Genomic DNA, 18,794 nt, shown 5'->3' with positions numbered 1-18,794 from the left:
CACACACACACACGCAGACACACACACACGTACACCATAGTTGTTACAGGCTTCTATAGGCGTCTATTCAGTCAATACACTGCAAAAAACCTCAATTTTAACAAGTCATTTAGTCTCATATTCAGCCTTCAAATCTTATTTTTCTTAAAACAAGAGAAGAAATGAGTGTCAATATCTTGAAAAAAGCCAGATCATTTGATTTGATTGATTTGCATTGGAAACAAGTGAAATTATCTAACTTATTTTAAGAAAATTACGATTTTAGGACTCACTAATAGACTAAATGACTTGTTAAAATGGAGATTTTTTGCAGTGTATGACAGGTGACTGGTCCAATATTATTGAAGCTTTGCCACACAGACACTCCTGCCTTTACCCAATATGCTTTGTGACTAAGTGTTGTTTACAGCAAGAGTCTGGGAAAACAGTAGAGGGAGGAAGGGAGGGGAACATACACACACTTGAGGCCACTGAGTGATCGCACTGAAGCGGTCGAGAGTTAAGTGCCTTGCTCAAGGGCATTCTATTGTTAGCTGTTGATTGAGGGGAGAGCATATCCTGTTTTTCCCAGCTGAACAACAGTCAAAATTCAGGCTACCAATTCCACCGCACTTAAAGTCCCATGGTAAAACGTTGAACTGTGTCTCACCTGTCCCAGGCTGTACTGACTCCCGCTGAGCTCCTGGCTCTCCTCCAGCTCCACGCGCTCCAGGAACTCGGTCAGCATTCGCGTGTCCTGCAGCTCCGAGCTCTGCTGGGTCAGGGCACTCTGGACACGCTGGTACCTGGGAAACACAGAGAACCGGGCCTCAGTGTAATGTTTTAACTTGTCAGCTACACCTCATCCGCATATACAAACCTGCTTCCTCCAGCAGAGCCACTTTACAGAGACCGCAAGAAGCACCGAGAACGCATTTCATCACGCAAGAGTGCTGTTTATGTAAAGGGATTCATACATCATGTGTCTTGTAAATATATACTGTACCTCAGGACATAAAGGCACCCTGCCCCTCCATAGTTTATATTTGAGGTTGTAAGGGGAGCAACGCGGAAAGGTATTTTTTTTCCAGAACAAATGAGCCTTAAGTTCCTCATTCGCAGGGTTAAATAATGATGTCAGCCCGACTGTCTTACAGCTGCTTAGTGAGAGAGGGAGCTTCGACCTGCATCAATGGCCCCTCAGACCGCACAAGTGCCCATCGCTGCCCCCATCTAACACCCCCACCCTGGAAACACTTAAATGGAGCCCTTTCCGTTTCTTTATTTTCTTTGGTAAGCCCGGTGTCCTTTACACAGTCTGAACCTGTGTTTATAGACATAGGTACGTCCAATAAACCAGGCCGCATTATAAGGTTTTACTGAGAGTCCAAGGCAACGGCCCTTCTCTAGAGGCAACTCAGCCCAACCACAGAGAGAGGCGTCATCCTGAACACATGGAATGGGTGACTCTGACACCCACTGACAACCTGTGGGTGAAGTGCGTGTCAGGACTCGGGGGTAGACCTCGCTAAGTGCTCCATGAATCACAAGTGAATAAACTTGAGCCTTGGTATGAATAAGCACATGGAGATGTTTTTTTGGCAGGTTGGAGGAAAAAAAAAACGACTTCTAAGCTCTATGGATATATACTTTTGTGGTTTATGGGCTGAAATTGTTTTTCTTAAATAAGAACTCTGGATTTTATGAATAAACTCTTCCACGTTTGATTGATATCATGAAGTAATGGCGTGCTTAAATTTGCGAGCGCTTGGAAACACTGACAGCATTCTTACTTTATTTCCTGACCACAGTGAAGACCAAAACCACAGGGGATAGTCTGATTGTTCTGATCCATAACATGAATCCTCATGACAGCAGGCAGAGGGCTACCCCCGACTTCTCCCCCCCCTCCTCCTCTGAACAACTCACTTTCTCTCTACCTCCTCCATGCGGGCCGGCAGGCCTTGTGTATGGGGGTGACTCTGTCCCCGCAGCCGGTCCACCTCCTGCCTGAGAGCGCTGAGCTCCAGGCTGCGGGCCGCCACCTCTCTCTCCAGCAGACAGCTCTCCCTCTCAGCCATGCTCATGGTCTCGGGGTCTCCGGCCAGGGACGACTCTCTCATAGAGAGCTCCACAGACTCCAGCCAGGCCTCCAGGCTGCCCAGGGCCTGGAGCACTTTCACAACCTGTGTAGGAGGGAGGAAGACAGGGGAAAGGAAGCGTCAGAAGAGGTTACGGGAGAAGCGAATCATCCATCTAATTTAGGGGTTTTTCCCACTGAGAGCTGATGTAGTGCACTTCGAAAAGAACAGGAGGTGAGGTACTGTACAATGAAGTCAATAATGGGCAAACTGGCAAGCTTAACACTGGCACACTGATGACTTTGGAGGTAGACCATGCCCTGACCTACATCTTTCGCAATAAAAGACTTGTACTTTTTCCCACTCAGTCATCAATCTGGGTGGATTTGCAGCCTCTTTCCATCCCATAATCGAATTATATGGCAGGACAATTTATACCCTTTGGATTAGCCTTTGTAAAGTTTTGGGTATATACCTAGCAGGCTCTATCAATTAAGGTGGTAAAGATGTAAGTAAATGAAAGCTTCTAACCATGAGTGTGTGTGTGTGTGTGTGTACAGCCCAGGCTCCGGGCCAGTATAAAGCTTCTCACAATGGGAATACTGATCCAGGATCATCCGTCATAACCATAAATTTCCCCTATAACTTCGGAGGTAAGTAACTTACCTCAGGATGACATAAGAGGAGCTCCTATTCTAAGACATTTTATGAATATGGGCTGTGGAGTCTCACCCTGAAACCCAGCTCCTCCGAGGCCTGCAGAAACACGGCGTTCCTCTGGTGCCTCCTCCGCAGCTCTTCCCACAGGACCTCCAACTGGCCAAGGAACTCCTCGATCTTGGTGCTGCCGGGGTGCTGCGCGCGCACCAGCCCACGGCCCTCCTGAGGAAGGGGCATTAAGCTGATGAGAGCGTGTGATGACTAAGCGCTGGGATTTACGTTGCGGAATACATCGCCTAAGCTGGAGCTTTAGTTGACCAAAGCTGTCTTGGATGAAATGTCAGCTCATTATTTGATTAATACCCTCTCATCCGGCATGATCAGACTTCTCAAGATGCCCGGATGACAAAAAAAAGAAATTGAAATTGTGACCGTCATTTGTGAATGTGACAGGAGTGCCTCTGTTTACCCTTTTCACCACCTCTATCCTGGCTCTGTTGGTGAGGATATCTTGCTCCAGAGCATCTTGACACCTCCTGGCTGCCTCCAGCCCCTCGAAGCTGGCCACTGAGCACACCTGCGTGGCCATGGAAACGTTGTCTTTCAGCCAGGACAGAGTCTGTAATGGAGAGGAGAGAGTTAGAGATGCATGATTTGAAGGAAAGGGCTGGAAAGGGAGGAAGGATAGCTGATAGCAGTAAAAGAGAGGTGACATTTAGCTGCCAAACCACAGGAAACACAGCGAACAGGATCTATCTCATCCTGGCCTTTAAACCCAATGCTTCCCCACCCAGCATTTCCAGCATTAGTAAAGAATTCAGGACTGTTACTGGAAATTAGAGAGCAGAGGCTTACCAGTCAGCACACACACACATTTGAAGACAAGACAATTGGATAACTGTCGTAGTAGGCTCAATGCTATTTTATTTTAAGTAGTTATGGACCAGATTTGAAAACTGTTACATAATGTCTGTGGTTAGTTACATGATAATGGTGTAGTTTTTGAGGTTGAGGTCACAAGTTTTAAGGGAAGATTAACCATTTTAGTGTCAACATATGGTTTAACAATACACTGACTACTGTGAAAAGTGATTTTTGTTATGGAGGAAATGCAGGTGTGTGTTGCAGGGGTGGAGGCACCTTGTCGGCAGACACGGTGAACTTCTGGAGCTGGATGTGAAGCTGTGGGTGGCCTCGCGGGGCGGCGGCAAGCCTGGGCTCGGCTCTCGCTCTCCTGCTGCAAAGCAAACGCCGACATGTGACTCCAATTACGACTTACATAATGAGAGGGACAGAGAGAGAGAGAGAGGGAGAAGCCAGGCTGAAATGTCACCTTTCCCCCTCCGACTGATGTCTGACCATGACATCATGCGCGCGGGCGGGGCCCTCTCCCATGGGTGAGGAGGTGTGGCTCGCTGATTGCTGCTCCTGGCTTTGGCCGCTCGGCGTTCTCCTACCATTCCCGCAGTCGCGGGCGCTCTGTCGACAGAGAGAGCAGAGAGACTGTGTAGGAAAATCCCAAAAGAACGGTAAAGTGACATGTGAGTAATGTTTTGCTTTCTCTGTCAGTTAGCCATCAACCGAATAAATGTTGACTGGAGCCATAAACATATCAGATGGAGGAGGATTTTCAGCTCTGAGCAGTCGCTAGACAATGTGGCGTTGCCTGCTCGCTGCTGACATAAATGTTACAATGTGGCTGGAGGCCGGACAACATGGACAGCTGCCCAGAGCAGAGTAAAGCCTCCTGTAAATTACACTAATGCAATCGTCCTTACAAAGGTTGGTTATTCTCAGTGAAAAAGCCCAGACATGCACAGCACAGACTAAAGATACAAGCTATTTTATTAATTTTTATGTGTGACAGCAGTCAACTTATAATAATAATAATGGGAGCAAAAGTTAAAAACAATTATTCCGGCTTTATGAATGAACACATTAAGTCCAGCCAGGTCGCCAACATGTGCTATACCACTCTGATGACTAAGAGGAGCCATTGCAGTTGAAAATATAACCCTTATGTTCTTTACTCCCTTATCCCCAACTCTCATTAAATAGCAACAGTGTTTTTTCAGCCTAACATTGATTTCCATGGCCATCCACCCTGCCTCTGTATAGGACTGTGTGGAGGGGTTTTTAGCAAGGTCAATGGCTGAGCTATAGACCTTGTCTGTGTGCAGAAATATATTAGAGACGTCAACAGCCACTAAGCCGCTTTTACAACCATCTGAGTACTAAAAAGGTTGGCCAAAGGACTCTGCACCAGGGTTTCCAAAGTGGGAGCTACATGCATCTGGACTCCTCCAGAGAGCAGAGTATGAAATCCTGATCACATTGAACGGCTCTTTTTGCCACCTGCAGTCTATTACTAAAGGCCGTCTCACATTGCACTGCATCAGGATCCACAGAACCAATGAATACCTGAACTGAGTCCAACGCATGACACTGAGAGCAATTCTAACCGAACTGGGTGGTAACCATTTTTTATTTAAATGTATAAATAATGCCATCCTGTGTCAATTGTCCTACATCACATAATGTCTTTCCCAAACGCCAGTAAAAACAGTGCTGGCAGCAGTGAGGTCTCTGTGACAAATAGCATGGCAAATATGCATCTGTCAATGTTTTTCACATTGAAAAATCAGAAATGCTGAATGTATACAACAGCCAAAAAGCACAAAGCAGCCATTAATAATGGTGTTTTATGGAGTAGCTTTAATTTAACCATGGCATTTTCTGACTCGGCTCACAGAAGAAGTGAGTCAGAGAGCTGGAGGAAAGCGTCGCCTCCACAGTTCTGCAGGAGATGCAGTAAATTGAAGGGGTCTAACATCATTTACTAACATGCCAGTCATTTTATAGGCCGGTCTGAATTACATAGAGGCACATTATCGGCCTATTTATGTATTCAAACAGCAAAAATAACAACCGGGTGTGATTCATTTGACAGGGCTGATAACCATCGCTGACGTCTACTCCCCAGATATTTGCTTCCGTCCTTCATCCTTCACATTGGCCTCCACTGTAAACAACTCCTGTGGAGCTCTCCACATCCCACTCTGCCTTATGAAAAAAAATTATGTCACCCGCAGCAAAAAATAGCCTTTTTAACGATTCGCTATGCCGCATTCAAAGGTGTTCTGTACTTTTTAAGCCTCATCCGATCCTCTCCTCTTTCGCCGTACTTTTCCTTCCCTGAGTGCTTTTGATTCTTGTCTTTCTTTCTACTGTTCCCCTCTTCCTCTGTGCGTCTCTCTGCATTGTGCTATGAAGTGATGTCAGCCAAGAACTATCACTGAGCTCCGTGCCCATCTGGTCCGCAGCCCCGGCATCTGGCTACGATTAGCCAGAGAAACAGACGTTAGCCATGTTTACCTCCAGCAACAAGAGGCTGCACTACTGCTAACACTGGCTCCACTAGAACACAATCACAAACATGGGCATGTAGGTTTGCGTACACACACACACACACACACACACAGACTAAAACGTGTACACTTAACCAACTGAATCAAATTGCACCAGAGAGAGAGACTAAGAGAGAAAGAAAGCCCTGTATGTGTGTGTGTTTGTGTGTGTGTGTGTGTGAGCACATGTGAGTATATGTGTGTGTGCACATACAGTACATTGAAAGCACTGTCTACAGGACGCTGCGAGCACATATGCAAATGTCTGTGTGTTATTAGCAGCCCACAGCCCTACGCAGCTGCGTCCGGTATCCTTAATAATACTGTAATCAATTCAGCACTCCCGGGAGTCGGAGTTAAAGCGCTGCGAAACTATGTGACAAATTACTTTTACTGTTTGACTAGCGGTTGTGCCTGGCGCTGAGTTTGGCCTTTAGGCTCCAGGGTTTTGTTTGGAGTGTCCTATTAAAGCTTCCATAAAGAGTAATGAGCGGGGCTCCCACAGATAGTTCGCCTAGGTAACCCCCGGCTCCCGGCCCGACAACACAAGCAACTATTGTTGTGAGAGGAATCGGGACGCCCAGGCTGGCCCAAGGTGAGAGGAACACCTGAGCCCGGGCCTGCTGGCCTGATGGGCCTCTGTCACATTTGGCCACAGTCCTGCAGGGAACGAAACCAAACCAGAAAAACAGTAAGAGGATGGAAAGAGTGAAGTTTTCTCTCCTCGAGCATCTGGGCATTTTCTCATCGGGCAGAACGAGGCCAGAGGCTCAGCAGGGACTTCACGAGAGCACGGGGTCAGAGAGAGGAGAGGAGGAGAGGAGCGCTGCATTATGGGATACCTCTGGGCCGGACACAAATAGCCACTGTGCATTCACTTTCAGACTGTAAAGAGGTTTAAATTGCCAAACTTAAAGGACTAAATATAAACATAATTACTGGCTTTTAACATACCACACACTTAAGTCAAGTTATTGAATACCTCGTATAAGAAAAGACGCAAACAATATTTCCTTGTAGGTTTCTGGGCAGCGGGGCGCGCTGCGGGGGCACCCACGTGTTCAATAAAGCGCCGGTCGGCCTCTGACACGAGGAATGTTGTGTCTGAGGAATCCACATGCTCCGCGGATTATCCACAAGCCATCTATTAATGTTGTATTAATCCAATGACTGTGTACTTTTGTTACAGCGGTTGAAAGCCAAGATATTATTCTAACCGTAATGTCAAAGGATATGAAAACTATTACGATTTTGGGTTTGGAGGGAAAGTCTTGTTTACTCTGGCTCACCGTTCATCCATGTTGTACAATCATGGCTTGACATTTTTCATGGAAACGTATGGAATTCCTGCGCCAGAGTAAATAACACCTCTAAAAAGAGTTGTACAGTGCAATATTTATAACACTTGCAGACTGAGGCTCTTGTTAGGAGATAGAGAAGACTGGCGACTCCTCTCCAGCACATCAGACGGCCCCAGAATATTATTATTTAGACAATCTGGACACATTGTAAATCAAGCATTTTCCAAACCAAGGGACAAAGTGCGTCATTCTCTCTAGCCACAGTTGTCGTCTCGCTGGTGGCTCCTGGTCGGGCCGGAGGAGGCTGAGCTCATCTTTAACCACCGCTGATGGGGCTGTTCTCTCCTCGCCGCTCGAGAGCTGCGCTGTGGTCAATCCAGTAATAGAAACGGAATACCGAAGCCGCTTACCGCACAGCCTTTGAGACGATTCTGCTCTTCTTTCACCTCCTTTCCCATGATCCTCTGTGGCTCCGTTCCCACGTTGCACTGGGGCTCCCGGGCCGGTGTCAGGGGGTCGGCGTCTTCCCTGGTGAAAGCGGGGCCGGCGGGAGGCGGTGCGGTCCTGTCGCTCCTGCAGGGGAAGAGCAGGACAGGAGGTTGATGTAGCGCTGTCAGCGGGGCTTTGGCCTCGACAACACGCACGACTCCAAGTATGGGGCGAAATTATTCTGACAGTGTTTGTGTACGTGAAGTTTAAATAGCTATGAAAAGCAGCAGATAAGAGCGAGGAGATGATGTAATATCTGGATCTAAAGATAGCCCACCAACGTGAGAGGCTCTCAGCTTGAGAAATGTTTGGAAAACAGGAGTTGTCGGAGATGGATGTCAGAACCACGGACTTGAATTATGCCTGACCCCATTTATTATTAGGAACATGGAAAATGTTCATCTTTTTTTTCTTCCCGGAATTGTGAAATAGCATAAGGCAAACTGCACAATGAAGGGATTCAACTCTAAAGTTTAGAACAATACTATTTCTATTATGAAATATTTCTGTCATGCCATATGTGAAAAGCAAGCTGTTTTTCAAATTTATGTCAAGAGCTTTTTATATTTCCAATAAAAACTCAACATCTATGACATAAATGGGCTTGGATGCAACTTTCACTGTGCATGTTTCTGTGTAACCAATATTAAACATTTAGTAGGGATCACAAAACAATACACAATCCACCTCTCTTTTACATTAGCCCACTTTTTTTAGCACAGAATTTAAAGGTGGCTGTCCTCGCTAAGCTTAAATTCAATAATCAGCCGAGTACATATTAACTTACCATGAGAAACTATCCCATGAAGTAAATGTCTGGATCCCTAAAGTAAATCCCTCCAGTAAAAACTGCTAAATATTCTTGTAAACATGTTTCATCTTAAATTCAGCAGATGTTTTTAGGCCATGGCGAGAACTGAAGAGTAAGCACACAGCACACCATGATGCCTTCTTGACTCGGTAACTGGAGAGATCGTTCTCATGGATCCAGTCGGTGTAGTGATCAAACACGCGGTGACAGTTTAAAGCGCCGCAGAAAACTGGATGTTTTAAACAAAAAAGAGAGTGGTGAATGATGCTGTGAATGAGCGGCGCTGGGCCTCCAGACATCCAGACAGACGAGCGCTTCGCTTTGCTTATAATTTTTCACTGATTCAAGCCCAGATTAAACACGGCTAATCAAGAGAGGGGAAAAAATCTTTATACAAAACTAATTGTCATTTGGAAAGGGCCTACTTGCTCCTGCCAGTGCATTTCTTTTACATAGGGTACCACTGCAGTAATGACAGAAGGACCGACTCCAGCTCAGTGGAAACCTGTGGCGCTCCAATTACTGGGTGAAATGGGTCGTGTATTCGCCGGGCCACCAGAGTTGTCTGCGGTGTCCTTGGCCTGCCGTCTCACCTGAAAACCTTCTGCAGGAGCGCCCAGCAGTCCTTCACCTCGCTCTGCTTCTGTGTGACTCCGGCAGCCAGCGCAGGATGGAGATTGGACAGCTGGGAGACTGTCACATCCAGCATCTACCACAGACAGGCTTGCAGGTTAGGCAGAGTAGACTTCAACAACACACTGTCAGGGTTTGGGTTTTACACTGAAAAGACGTTTCCTACCATGATTTGACTGGCGATGTCGCGGATTTCCCTGTCTCCATAGCTGTCCGGGTCTTTGGCCGCAGATATGCTTTTCCTCTAAAAGAGAGAAAATGCATAATTGAGTGGATTCTCAAAGTGATTCTCAGGCCTGGAGTAAAAATAAACAGCATTAATTAAGCTGCCAGGTGGTTTTTACCATGTTGTTGATGGCAAACAGTGTATTATCGGCCTGCTGGTAGAAGGAGGACACTTCCAGAGCTAGCTGGAGGTTTTCATGGTAGTTCTTCAGATGGGACTGGACCTTCAGCCACCTACAGTACACACACAGCAGATCATGGTACAAATGAGTTCACTCTTCAATTCGTCTTCAGAGGCAAGATGTTTCTTTCAACATACCAATTCATCTTAAGGGACATAGTGTACATTTTATTGATGTGTTTCCTTCTGCTGGAGATGTTTTTGCCATCTGTCTTCCCTTGTTTCTCCAGTTTCAGGGCCAAGTGGTTGATCTCCTCATGGAGGTTTCTGTATAGCTGCTCATCCTGCAAGGAAACAGTGGACACCATCCAACTATGACTTCAGCTGTCTTTACCATGCACCCTGGGAGAAAAATTATGTTCAGTGATAGATAGATGACTATTGGAAAACCTCTGTGATAAGCTCCAACAGCATAATGTATACCATACAAGTTTGGAAATGTGGATATCATTTACCAAAAGAAGGTTTGCGTGGCATGTGTGCTTTTTTCAGCCAATGTTCTGTACAAAAATAGCGTAAACCCAAACAAAATAATCTCTGTTAATGATTAATCCGTTCCTGTGCTTGTTCCGTTGCAACGCTCACCTGTTTCAGATCTAAGATTCTCCTGGTCAGCTGCATTTTGTCAACGTTTTCCCCCAGGACGTTTACCAGGGACTGCTCCTCTTCCTGCTGGCACACATAAAAGTCAGTGTTTACAGCCCACATTTGTTAGCAACCCAAGCATTGTTTCTTTTCAGAGGCAGCAGTGTTGTACGAAGTTATCCCCGCTACCACAGGAGATGCGAAGCAGAAATAGCTTCCAGCGCGATGGGGTGAAACTTTGAACTTGACACCGACGCGCGGAGGAAAGGATGGAGTGGAACTAAACGGGGAATACCATCTCCCCTACGGACGGATGAACTCTTAAAGACTTCTTAGCAACATCCTCCGCTGCGTTCCCTACAGGTCCATAATCAATCATCAGCTTCCTTGTGCCAGACATGGAATTCCTTGACAGAGGAGGGATGACGCTAACTAGCCGTAAGAACATCAATCCTCGCTCCTGGATGATATACAGGAGCAGGGGACATGAGCAGAGACATAAACACAGATCTTAAACCCTCTGACTGATTGTGTTTTGATAGCGAGTGGCAGATGTTTTACACCAGTGAATATATGAGAGGATGAGCGAGAGTTGCCCTCAGGATGCAGAGATCATTTTCCGGAACTAGTAAGTTGATTTTTCAGTGACAGTTGACATGTGTTGATTGGAGACTTGTCTGTCCACTCATGGAGTTGATATGCCTCTGGGGCGGCTGTTCAAAACTATCAAACGTGTTCAATTAACTCTGATAGGTGTGGACTTGTATAAACACTGGCATGGCATAAGCAGGGGAAGAGGAAAGGAAGAAAGGTGGGCAGATAATAAAGAGGGATGTGATCAGGGTTGGAAATTAACAGAGGCTCGGGGGGGAAATGCCTGTGAAATTAAAAACGAGGAGGCAGAAAAAATGCCTCGATAATTAAGAGTATCATTTTTTGTATTTCACCCTGTTCACGTAAAAAATTGAGCAGTTTTTGATTAGAAAACAACTGAGTTTGCAGCCTGAGGCAGTAGAAAATGTTGGTACCACGCAGCCAGCAGTAGAAGAAATTGCCGACCTACAAATAGCTACCCAAAAAATGTAAATGTAAATATATTATTCCATAGTTCATAAAATTGCCTCTGAAAAGGACCAAAATACCCCTAAAAATCAAATTGAGGGGGCAAAAAATGCCCAGTAAGAATAGTTAATTTGTTAAGAGAAGAAAGTCTTTTTCTTGTAGTTTTACCTTCTCTTTAATCCATGCCTCCAACTTGTCCACCTTCTTGTTGAACTCCTGCAGGTTCTTGGCCCCGCCCAGCGCCCTCGTCTGATTGGCTGCCGTCTGTTTCAGGGTCTGCCATTGGTCCCTGAGCTGGCTGAGCTGCTTCTTCACAAGATCTGACGTGGGGTTCAGCTTGCAGATCAACTGCTCGCCCATCTTTTTAGACCGAGAGGAGGAACAACAAGACATTGCTCGTTAGAGGGCAGCGCAGGCAGAGCAGCAACACCGACACAGAACAGTAGCTAAGTACATCCGACACCTCCGGTTGGGTCAGAGTCACTGCTTGTGTGCCAGCTGCCTGGACACATGTTGGAATATCGCCATTCGTTTCTTGGACGAAACCCTTGCAAATCTCCTCGTTGTGCCTCTGCCCTCCCCGGGGTGTCCGAGTGTCAGGGAAGGTTAATTATCAGCAATGTACCATTTCCAAACAATCCCTCCTGAGGGAGAAAGTATAAACTGGCCTGACAGTGCCGTCTGGAACACTGAGAGCCATGAGAAAGGGTCTGCTTTCCTCTCCGGGCCACTGGGAATGGTTACAGGACTATTATGTTATGCGTTATGGGATCTGACAGACTTTTTTCTTCCCTTTTAGAACCAAAGAAGGTGATTAATGGCTGCACACAGATCTCCATTACCTGTTGAAAAGTTCAAATAAACATTTCACTCTGGACGCAGGGTGGCTATAATGTGGTTGCTCTGATAACTTTAGAAGTGTAGTTGAGAGATCAGTGGATACTTCAGTCAGATTCCAGCCTTGCGTTTAATCATGTCACTACCTGGTTGAGTTGGATTAGGGTGTTCTCGAAGTCTTTCAGGTCTCTCTGGAGAGTCTGCGAGGCTTCCTCCCAGTCCTGCAGGGGGCAGCGCTGAATATTACAGCCGTCCTTCAGGTCCTGAAGCTTCCCTTTGATCCACGCCTCCGCCTGCATCACAACAACAACAACACACATCTGAATATTAAAGATATGCTGGGCCATGCACACAGCCATGTCAGTGTGGGAGCAACACACAACAACACCGCACATGATTTAGCTTCAGTTTCTTAACATAAATCATTGAGCCTCTAATTCTTTGTGCCAGGAATGTGTAACATGGAGAAAAGTTCACATATATTCATATTTTCACATATATCTCAGTTATTTGACAGAGGTTGTACTAGAATACAAAGGACACTTTATGAGAAGTACATGACCCTTACATAACAACCCATGACTTCAACTGGTTTCTCCTCCATTAAGACTTTGTATACTTTATGTTTAAAATAACAAGTACAACTATGAAATAGATCTGTAGAAAACAGCTTAATTGGATAGAATAACTTACATACATGTGCAGACCATTATGGATCCATTCCAGTATACATGAAAAAATGGTAAAACATGGTCCTATTTTCTGCAGTGTTTTCAATGGAATTTCATACCCAGAGCTTTCACATTAAATGCTCAGCCATATTGGTTGTACAGTAATGAGTGTATGACAGAAGTTCAACTTAAAGCATTACACTCAGCAAGGTGGCAATCAAAGTGGCAGAGACAGTGTTATTCCTGCTGATCAGGAGACCAAACACGGCTACGTTTTCTTCCCTGACTCCGGAGTTATACAGCGCTTCAGAAACATCATCAAGAACCAGCCCTTTGTTCTCCGATGTCATGTTATGCAGAGCAGAAGTTTCTCTTGGCAAGTGCATGGGGTCCATTGCATAAGCCCTTGTCTTTCTGAGCTGCCTTTTCTGGCAACATGCGTATGGAGTGAGAACTCCAAACCAGGTGGCCAAGCTCAAGAAACTGCTGGAAAGTACATGTTTGTTTGCTGCGAAGCACAGCGTGTGGATGTCAGTGACCCACCCGAGTCACAATGATCAAATGGATTATCAACCCATTCTAACTCTGATTTAAAATGACTATTGCAGTTAATAAATGCAGGGTCGTTTTTTTTTATTTTTTATACTATTACTTGTGTGGATTTGACAACCTGCAGAATGTCAAATAACAGTTAAGCGCACACATAACTCATCGTAACATTACATCAAACCATTACTTCCCAAGAAATTGGACTGACACTGAATGATGGACTCCACTGCAGCCCGTCTTTTGCATCAACAAAACATCCAAACCGCACATCACATGGCGACTAAACAAGTCGTTTTGCATGAGATTAAAATGTGATGTCACTTCTCCTCAGAGAGGCGAGTCATTAACTTTACAAGGCCCCTGGGGCAGCGGAGGTATTTCTGGGTTGAACAGAAGGAAAAGAGCTTGACTAAACAGGCCGGCCCCTATCTCCTCACACTGGCTCCCATGGCATATAATGACCTCATACAGGAAGTCTATGATGCCTTTGTTTCTTCCTGTTCGCTCCACAACAATGGTCTGTTTATAAAAATGTACAGTCAGGCCTTAGTATAGGGAGCCAAAGCATGCAGTCTAGATTGTATCACTGCTTCTGATTTCATGTGAAAATCTGTCATCATAAAGGAAAATATCATAACAGTTGACAGAATACAACAGATTGTAAAATCATACCCATCTAACATTATTATAATCTGTAAGCAAAAAGCATTCTGTTTTGCTGACAGCTTCTCATTTTCAAAAGAGCCTCATTTTTAGCATTTGAACTGAAATTCAAGTGTTAACAAAACAAAATGTTTACCAACAACCTACATTTTTCCAAACCCTGCTGCATTACATGTTGGCACCGAACCGTCTCTGTGAGTGAAAGTGTCTCTAGTTTCTCGCTCCTCTCTATCATGGAAATGAGATGGTGAAAGCCGAGATGTTTTGCCGAGCGGCCGAGCAGACAGACGGGCTGTCGAGGAGGCTGCGCTCCTCCATGTGGTGACCTGCTTTGCTCTCCTTACTCGAAGCATCGGGGGGGTTTTAAAAAGTCTTTCTCTGGAAAGCTCGCTTCCACCTTCCACCGCCATGTAATACTGTAATAACACATTTTCATCAGTGATATCAGTCGACCAAATCCCTGTAAATCAGAGCGGGTCCCCCAGGTGCCGGGGCTCTGCCGATTTAAAGTACACTCAAAATAATAATAAAAAAAAAAAAAATTAAAAAAAAAAGGCCATTCCCTCTAAAAACAACAGCACTCCTTAAAGAGCAAAGGGCTGCTGAGCTTGTTAACATTAACGACGTGCTGTAGAGGCGTTTTCATCATGCATCATGTGTTTTCTTCATCTGACACATCCCAAATTAATGTCTTATTATCGGAAGTAAATGGCCTATCACTTTGGACGCCGCACTCACACACGGCTCTAATGACAAAGCCAACTGTTGGACCGAAACGTCCCTGAGCCGGACCTCGCTGAAATATGTCCTTGTATGCCGGGGCGGACGCAGCGATGAGATAACACAGCCAGTTGTGCTGCTTGGCTTCGCCTCTCCAGGCCATAGGCGTGAAGAGATGGAGCCAAACAATGATCTCATCCCCAAATAATTGCTTCACTTGTGGCGGTTTCCCCCTCCCTCTCTTTTCCCCTCGACCTAGCGCGGCTCATGCAGTCCCTGGGACAAAAATAAGAACCAGTACATATTTTGTTTCTCCTCCGAGGGTCATGGGAGAGGCAGCGTCCGCTCTGACTTCATCTCAGCAGCTCTGCTTGTTTGTCGGCTCTCTCTTTTACACTAAGCCCAATCCAATTTCTTTTCTTATTTGGCTTTTGTGCATCAGTGGAGATTATGGCAGAGGCTCTGATGCATTTATAATAAGCCAGTTGGATTTTTTTTTTGAATTGATTTCAACCTCGCATTCTTCTCCATCTGCTAAATAGACATATTCTGGACTAAGTGGAGTGGGAAGTTCTCCCTCCTCAAGTATTTCATTAGTTTACAGCTAGGATGAGGAAACACAGAGGAGAGCAGCAGCAGCATATCATGAGCAGGCATCCAAAGCCTCAAGCCCATGCAGTTGTGAGCATGTGATAATCTCATTAATGACCGAGCGAGTAAGCGGGGCAGCCTGCAGCTAGGGCCGTGTGTTGTGGTTTACTGTACCTGCAGGATTTCCTTGTTGAAGAGCGAGGTGCGCTGGGTGAAGCCGTCGCCGTGGGACGGGACAGCGGCCGACCCTTCGCCCTGCGTGTGCGGCTGGCTCTCTTTCCTCTGGAGCTCTCTCCTGGGCGACCGAGGCCTGGGCACTGAAATCTGCGTGAACCCACAACATCAACTACTCAGTGTTGCACACAGGATGGCATGACGGTCTTTTGTTTTTTTTATTGGGGAACCTTGTAAGCCAGGTGCCATTAGTGCCTCTTTGAATGACGCTTGCCTCTGATTAAAGCCATAAGAGACAAAGCCCAATAAGGCTCTCCAGCCGTAATCACCTCACAGGGAGGGGAAGTTTAAGTGTCCATTTAAACTGTTGATTACACCTTTTTTTTTTTTTTTAACAGTCTGGAGACTTTGCCAACATGTGTCAGACGGGCCCCCGGGTCCCTCCTCACAAAAACCTACTGTCAGCACTACATGAGGTGAAGTGAACAGGACTGGCACCGCTTCCTTAACGGACGAGCATTCCTGCCGCTCCTGCAGTCAGGAAACATCTGGGCGAATGGAGGAAGCGGGGACGGACAGATCCTCAGACGTGTGACGGCCTCAGACGTAAACATATCATCTGGAGAGGACTTTGGGGGAGATCAGGTTCATTCCTTCATACCTGAGCAGGTAAAGGCACCGCCGGGTTCTCGTGTGTAACACAATTCACCATTGTTTTGTGTTAACGTGCATGGAAAATATGTGAGAATAGGGGAAAAAAAACCAAAAAAAAACAGCATATTTTTGTGGTTACAGAATGAGAAATGATGTCGAGAAATGTTGTTTTTTGTCCTTTGTGCAGAAGGAAGGGAGCCTTGCTGTGTCAGTGTGTTGTTACCAGCCTCCCTAAGGACCTCACAGGCCTCTTCTTTTGTTAACATCTTCCCTGACCTCATGTTTTCCAGTGCGCCCTGCCTCTGTGTAGGGTCTGATGACTTCAGCAAGGAACAGGCACCATCCAACAGCCCACTGACTTTAAACAAAATGTCCTACAATACGCATAATCTGTTTTTTTTTCTTTAGATCCTCGCCTCTTACCTAAACCACAGGCAGGCGAGGGTAAGAGACAGGCCGCTTTTAAACCTCTCAGAGACACGTTGCTCCCATGACTCTATAAACAATTACACTTGTTTTCCCCTCTAAGTAACCCTGCTCCAAACTCCATAATATAATAAAGCCTTTTAAGTTTGGCGAACGCACCACATGACTTCACTTCCTAAATTCCAAGAGATTCATCAAATCCACAGCTGGCTATGAAGACCCCACTCCCTCACAACTAAACAACTGTTGTGCTGCAGCCTGAGTAAAGCTGAGTGAAAGAGGAGTTTTTGTCTATTCAGTGCATCATCATCATCATCATCATCATCATCATTTTAGGTAGAATGTAGCACATAGAAGTTAAGTCTACTCACAAACATTTTTCTATGTAATATGACCATTCAAATAAAATTTTCAAAATATGAGTCATTATGTAAATTCAGCAGTAAAGCATTTTTTACCTGTTGAATGGATTTCTCCCCGTTCATTTCCAGTCTGGTTTGTCCTTGAATGGGCTGATAATCATCATTGCTGTCTTTTCGGAGTAAAACCTAAAATATTAAGGAATAGAGCTTGGATTGAGTTCACAAAACAAAACGAAACAGACCATCAAGGATCTTTCCATTTAAGTTACAAGTGTGTCTGAGCCGTTAGATGTGTGAATTGTCCTGACTCGTGACTGCTTTTCTGTATCAAGCTGTAAATGAATTTAACAAGCTAGTATGAGCCAAGTTACGCAATGTAATTAAAAAGCGAAACTAAGCGTGTAAATTAACATTTTTTTACGAGGAGTATTCGGTATGTGCTTGCAGGAGTCTGACACACTTTGTCTATCTGGACAGTTACAATAAATGTAACAGTTGGACTTCTTGAAATCAAATCTTGTGCTTTTTCGATTACAGCCACGAGACTGTTAACACATTCTATTACGATAATTTAGTCAAACGAAAAGTCAGCCAGAAAGATATTCAGATTGCACATGTAATCTTTACCCGCGAAAATTTCGATGAATCAAATGAAGTTTATTATTATTTAGAATTAAACCGATTAGAAACAACACCTTGTTTCCCCACGGTTCATTTTCAGATGATGCACACATCGGTAAGTCGTTAGATGCGTCCTTATACGTTTCTGGTTATGTGAAATATGATTGGATTGAGCTGGACAAGCTACAAAACAAGTCCAATATTTGAGCGTAATGATGGACATGTGGCGCACTCAAGTTTGCAATGTATGTTGGGAAATAATACAAAAACTTCTATGCTGGAAAAAGCAGTCTACCCCAAATGCATGCTGAGTTTGAGGCTTGACAGTGGTACAGTACATTTATTTTTGTCTAAAAGAGTTTAAAAATAAGTTCAATCATGTTAAACTTTATGTAAAGAAACACCCTTTACACATAATTTACTCTATAAAAACGCTTATGTAAATTGCCTTAATTATGCCTTTTCTGAGGAAGAATTGGAACTTCTATTTCCACATCTCAACAAGTGCATTTTATTTTATTCATACTGTGCTATTAAGACACTTATATTAGGCCTAGGAACATTATGTTATCAAATTTGACAATAATGCCATTGAATGAACTGTCATGTACCTTGAAGTGAGAACTGGGCTTTTTCTCACAGCTCACACCCACAATCCTGGGCAGCTGTGGATTGGAGGAAGTGTTGGCGGTGATGTTGTTGTTGTTGTTGTTGTTCTCAGATGTGGAGCCCCTGATGGCCGGTCCCGCCGCCGCCTTGCTCCCGGAGATGGTGATCTTCTTGATGGACCTGGAGACGGCGGAGGAGGGGGAGACGGTGTTCTGGTTCAGGTGGTCCTCGGCCGCCATGTCCTGCTCCTGCTGCCGCCGCTGGACGGGGGCTACCTGCCGCTTGACGATGGGTGACACCAGACACGGGCCGCGCGCGCAGACCTGGGAGCGGCTGAGGTAGAGCGAGACGCTGTCGTTCAGGTTGTGCTGCAGCGTGCAGTTATCCAGACTCTGGCTCTGCAGATAGCTCTGCGTAAAGTCCTGGCATTTGGGCACTGCGGGGACCGACAGCCTCGTCCCAATGGTGAAGGGCTGGACCTTCCTCACGATGCTTTCCGACAT

General features: G+C 45.4%; 1 protein-coding gene across 1 annotated transcript in view; it reads right to left on the bottom strand.

Annotated features, from left to right (window-relative positions):
- Window positions 1-18,794, bottom strand: part of mymx (myomixer) — a 22,986-nt gene extending 4,192 nt beyond the window's left edge. The window contains exons 1-17 of the mRNA XM_078288915.1: window positions 18,294-18,794; window positions 17,158-17,247; window positions 15,620-15,769; window positions 12,398-12,544; window positions 11,583-11,774; window positions 10,353-10,439; window positions 9,933-10,051; window positions 9,706-9,820; window positions 9,528-9,605; window positions 9,322-9,437; window positions 7,839-8,001; window positions 4,054-4,199; window positions 3,861-3,957; window positions 3,190-3,339; window positions 2,793-2,942; window positions 1,909-2,165; window positions 650-785 (exon numbers count right to left, since the gene is read on the bottom strand). Of these exons, the coding sequence (XP_078145041.1) occupies window positions 650-785; window positions 1,909-2,165; window positions 2,793-2,942; window positions 3,190-3,339; window positions 3,861-3,957; window positions 4,054-4,199; window positions 7,839-8,001; window positions 9,322-9,437; window positions 9,528-9,605; window positions 9,706-9,820; window positions 9,933-10,051; window positions 10,353-10,439; window positions 11,583-11,774; window positions 12,398-12,544; window positions 15,620-15,769; window positions 17,158-17,247; window positions 18,294-18,794 (2,694 nt within the window). The remainder of the gene's footprint in view (window positions 1-649; window positions 786-1,908; window positions 2,166-2,792; window positions 2,943-3,189; window positions 3,340-3,860; window positions 3,958-4,053; window positions 4,200-7,838; window positions 8,002-9,321; window positions 9,438-9,527; window positions 9,606-9,705; window positions 9,821-9,932; window positions 10,052-10,352; window positions 10,440-11,582; window positions 11,775-12,397; window positions 12,545-15,619; window positions 15,770-17,157; window positions 17,248-18,293) is intronic.

The sequence above is a fragment of the Centroberyx gerrardi genome, chromosome 15, assembly GCF_048128805.1.
Source record: "Centroberyx gerrardi isolate f3 chromosome 15, fCenGer3.hap1.cur.20231027, whole genome shotgun sequence".
Lineage (NCBI taxonomy): Eukaryota > Metazoa > Chordata > Actinopteri > Beryciformes > Berycidae > Centroberyx > Centroberyx gerrardi.
The sequence above is the reverse complement of the archived record's forward strand: the minus strand, read 5'-3'. Positions and strand labels throughout refer to the sequence as shown.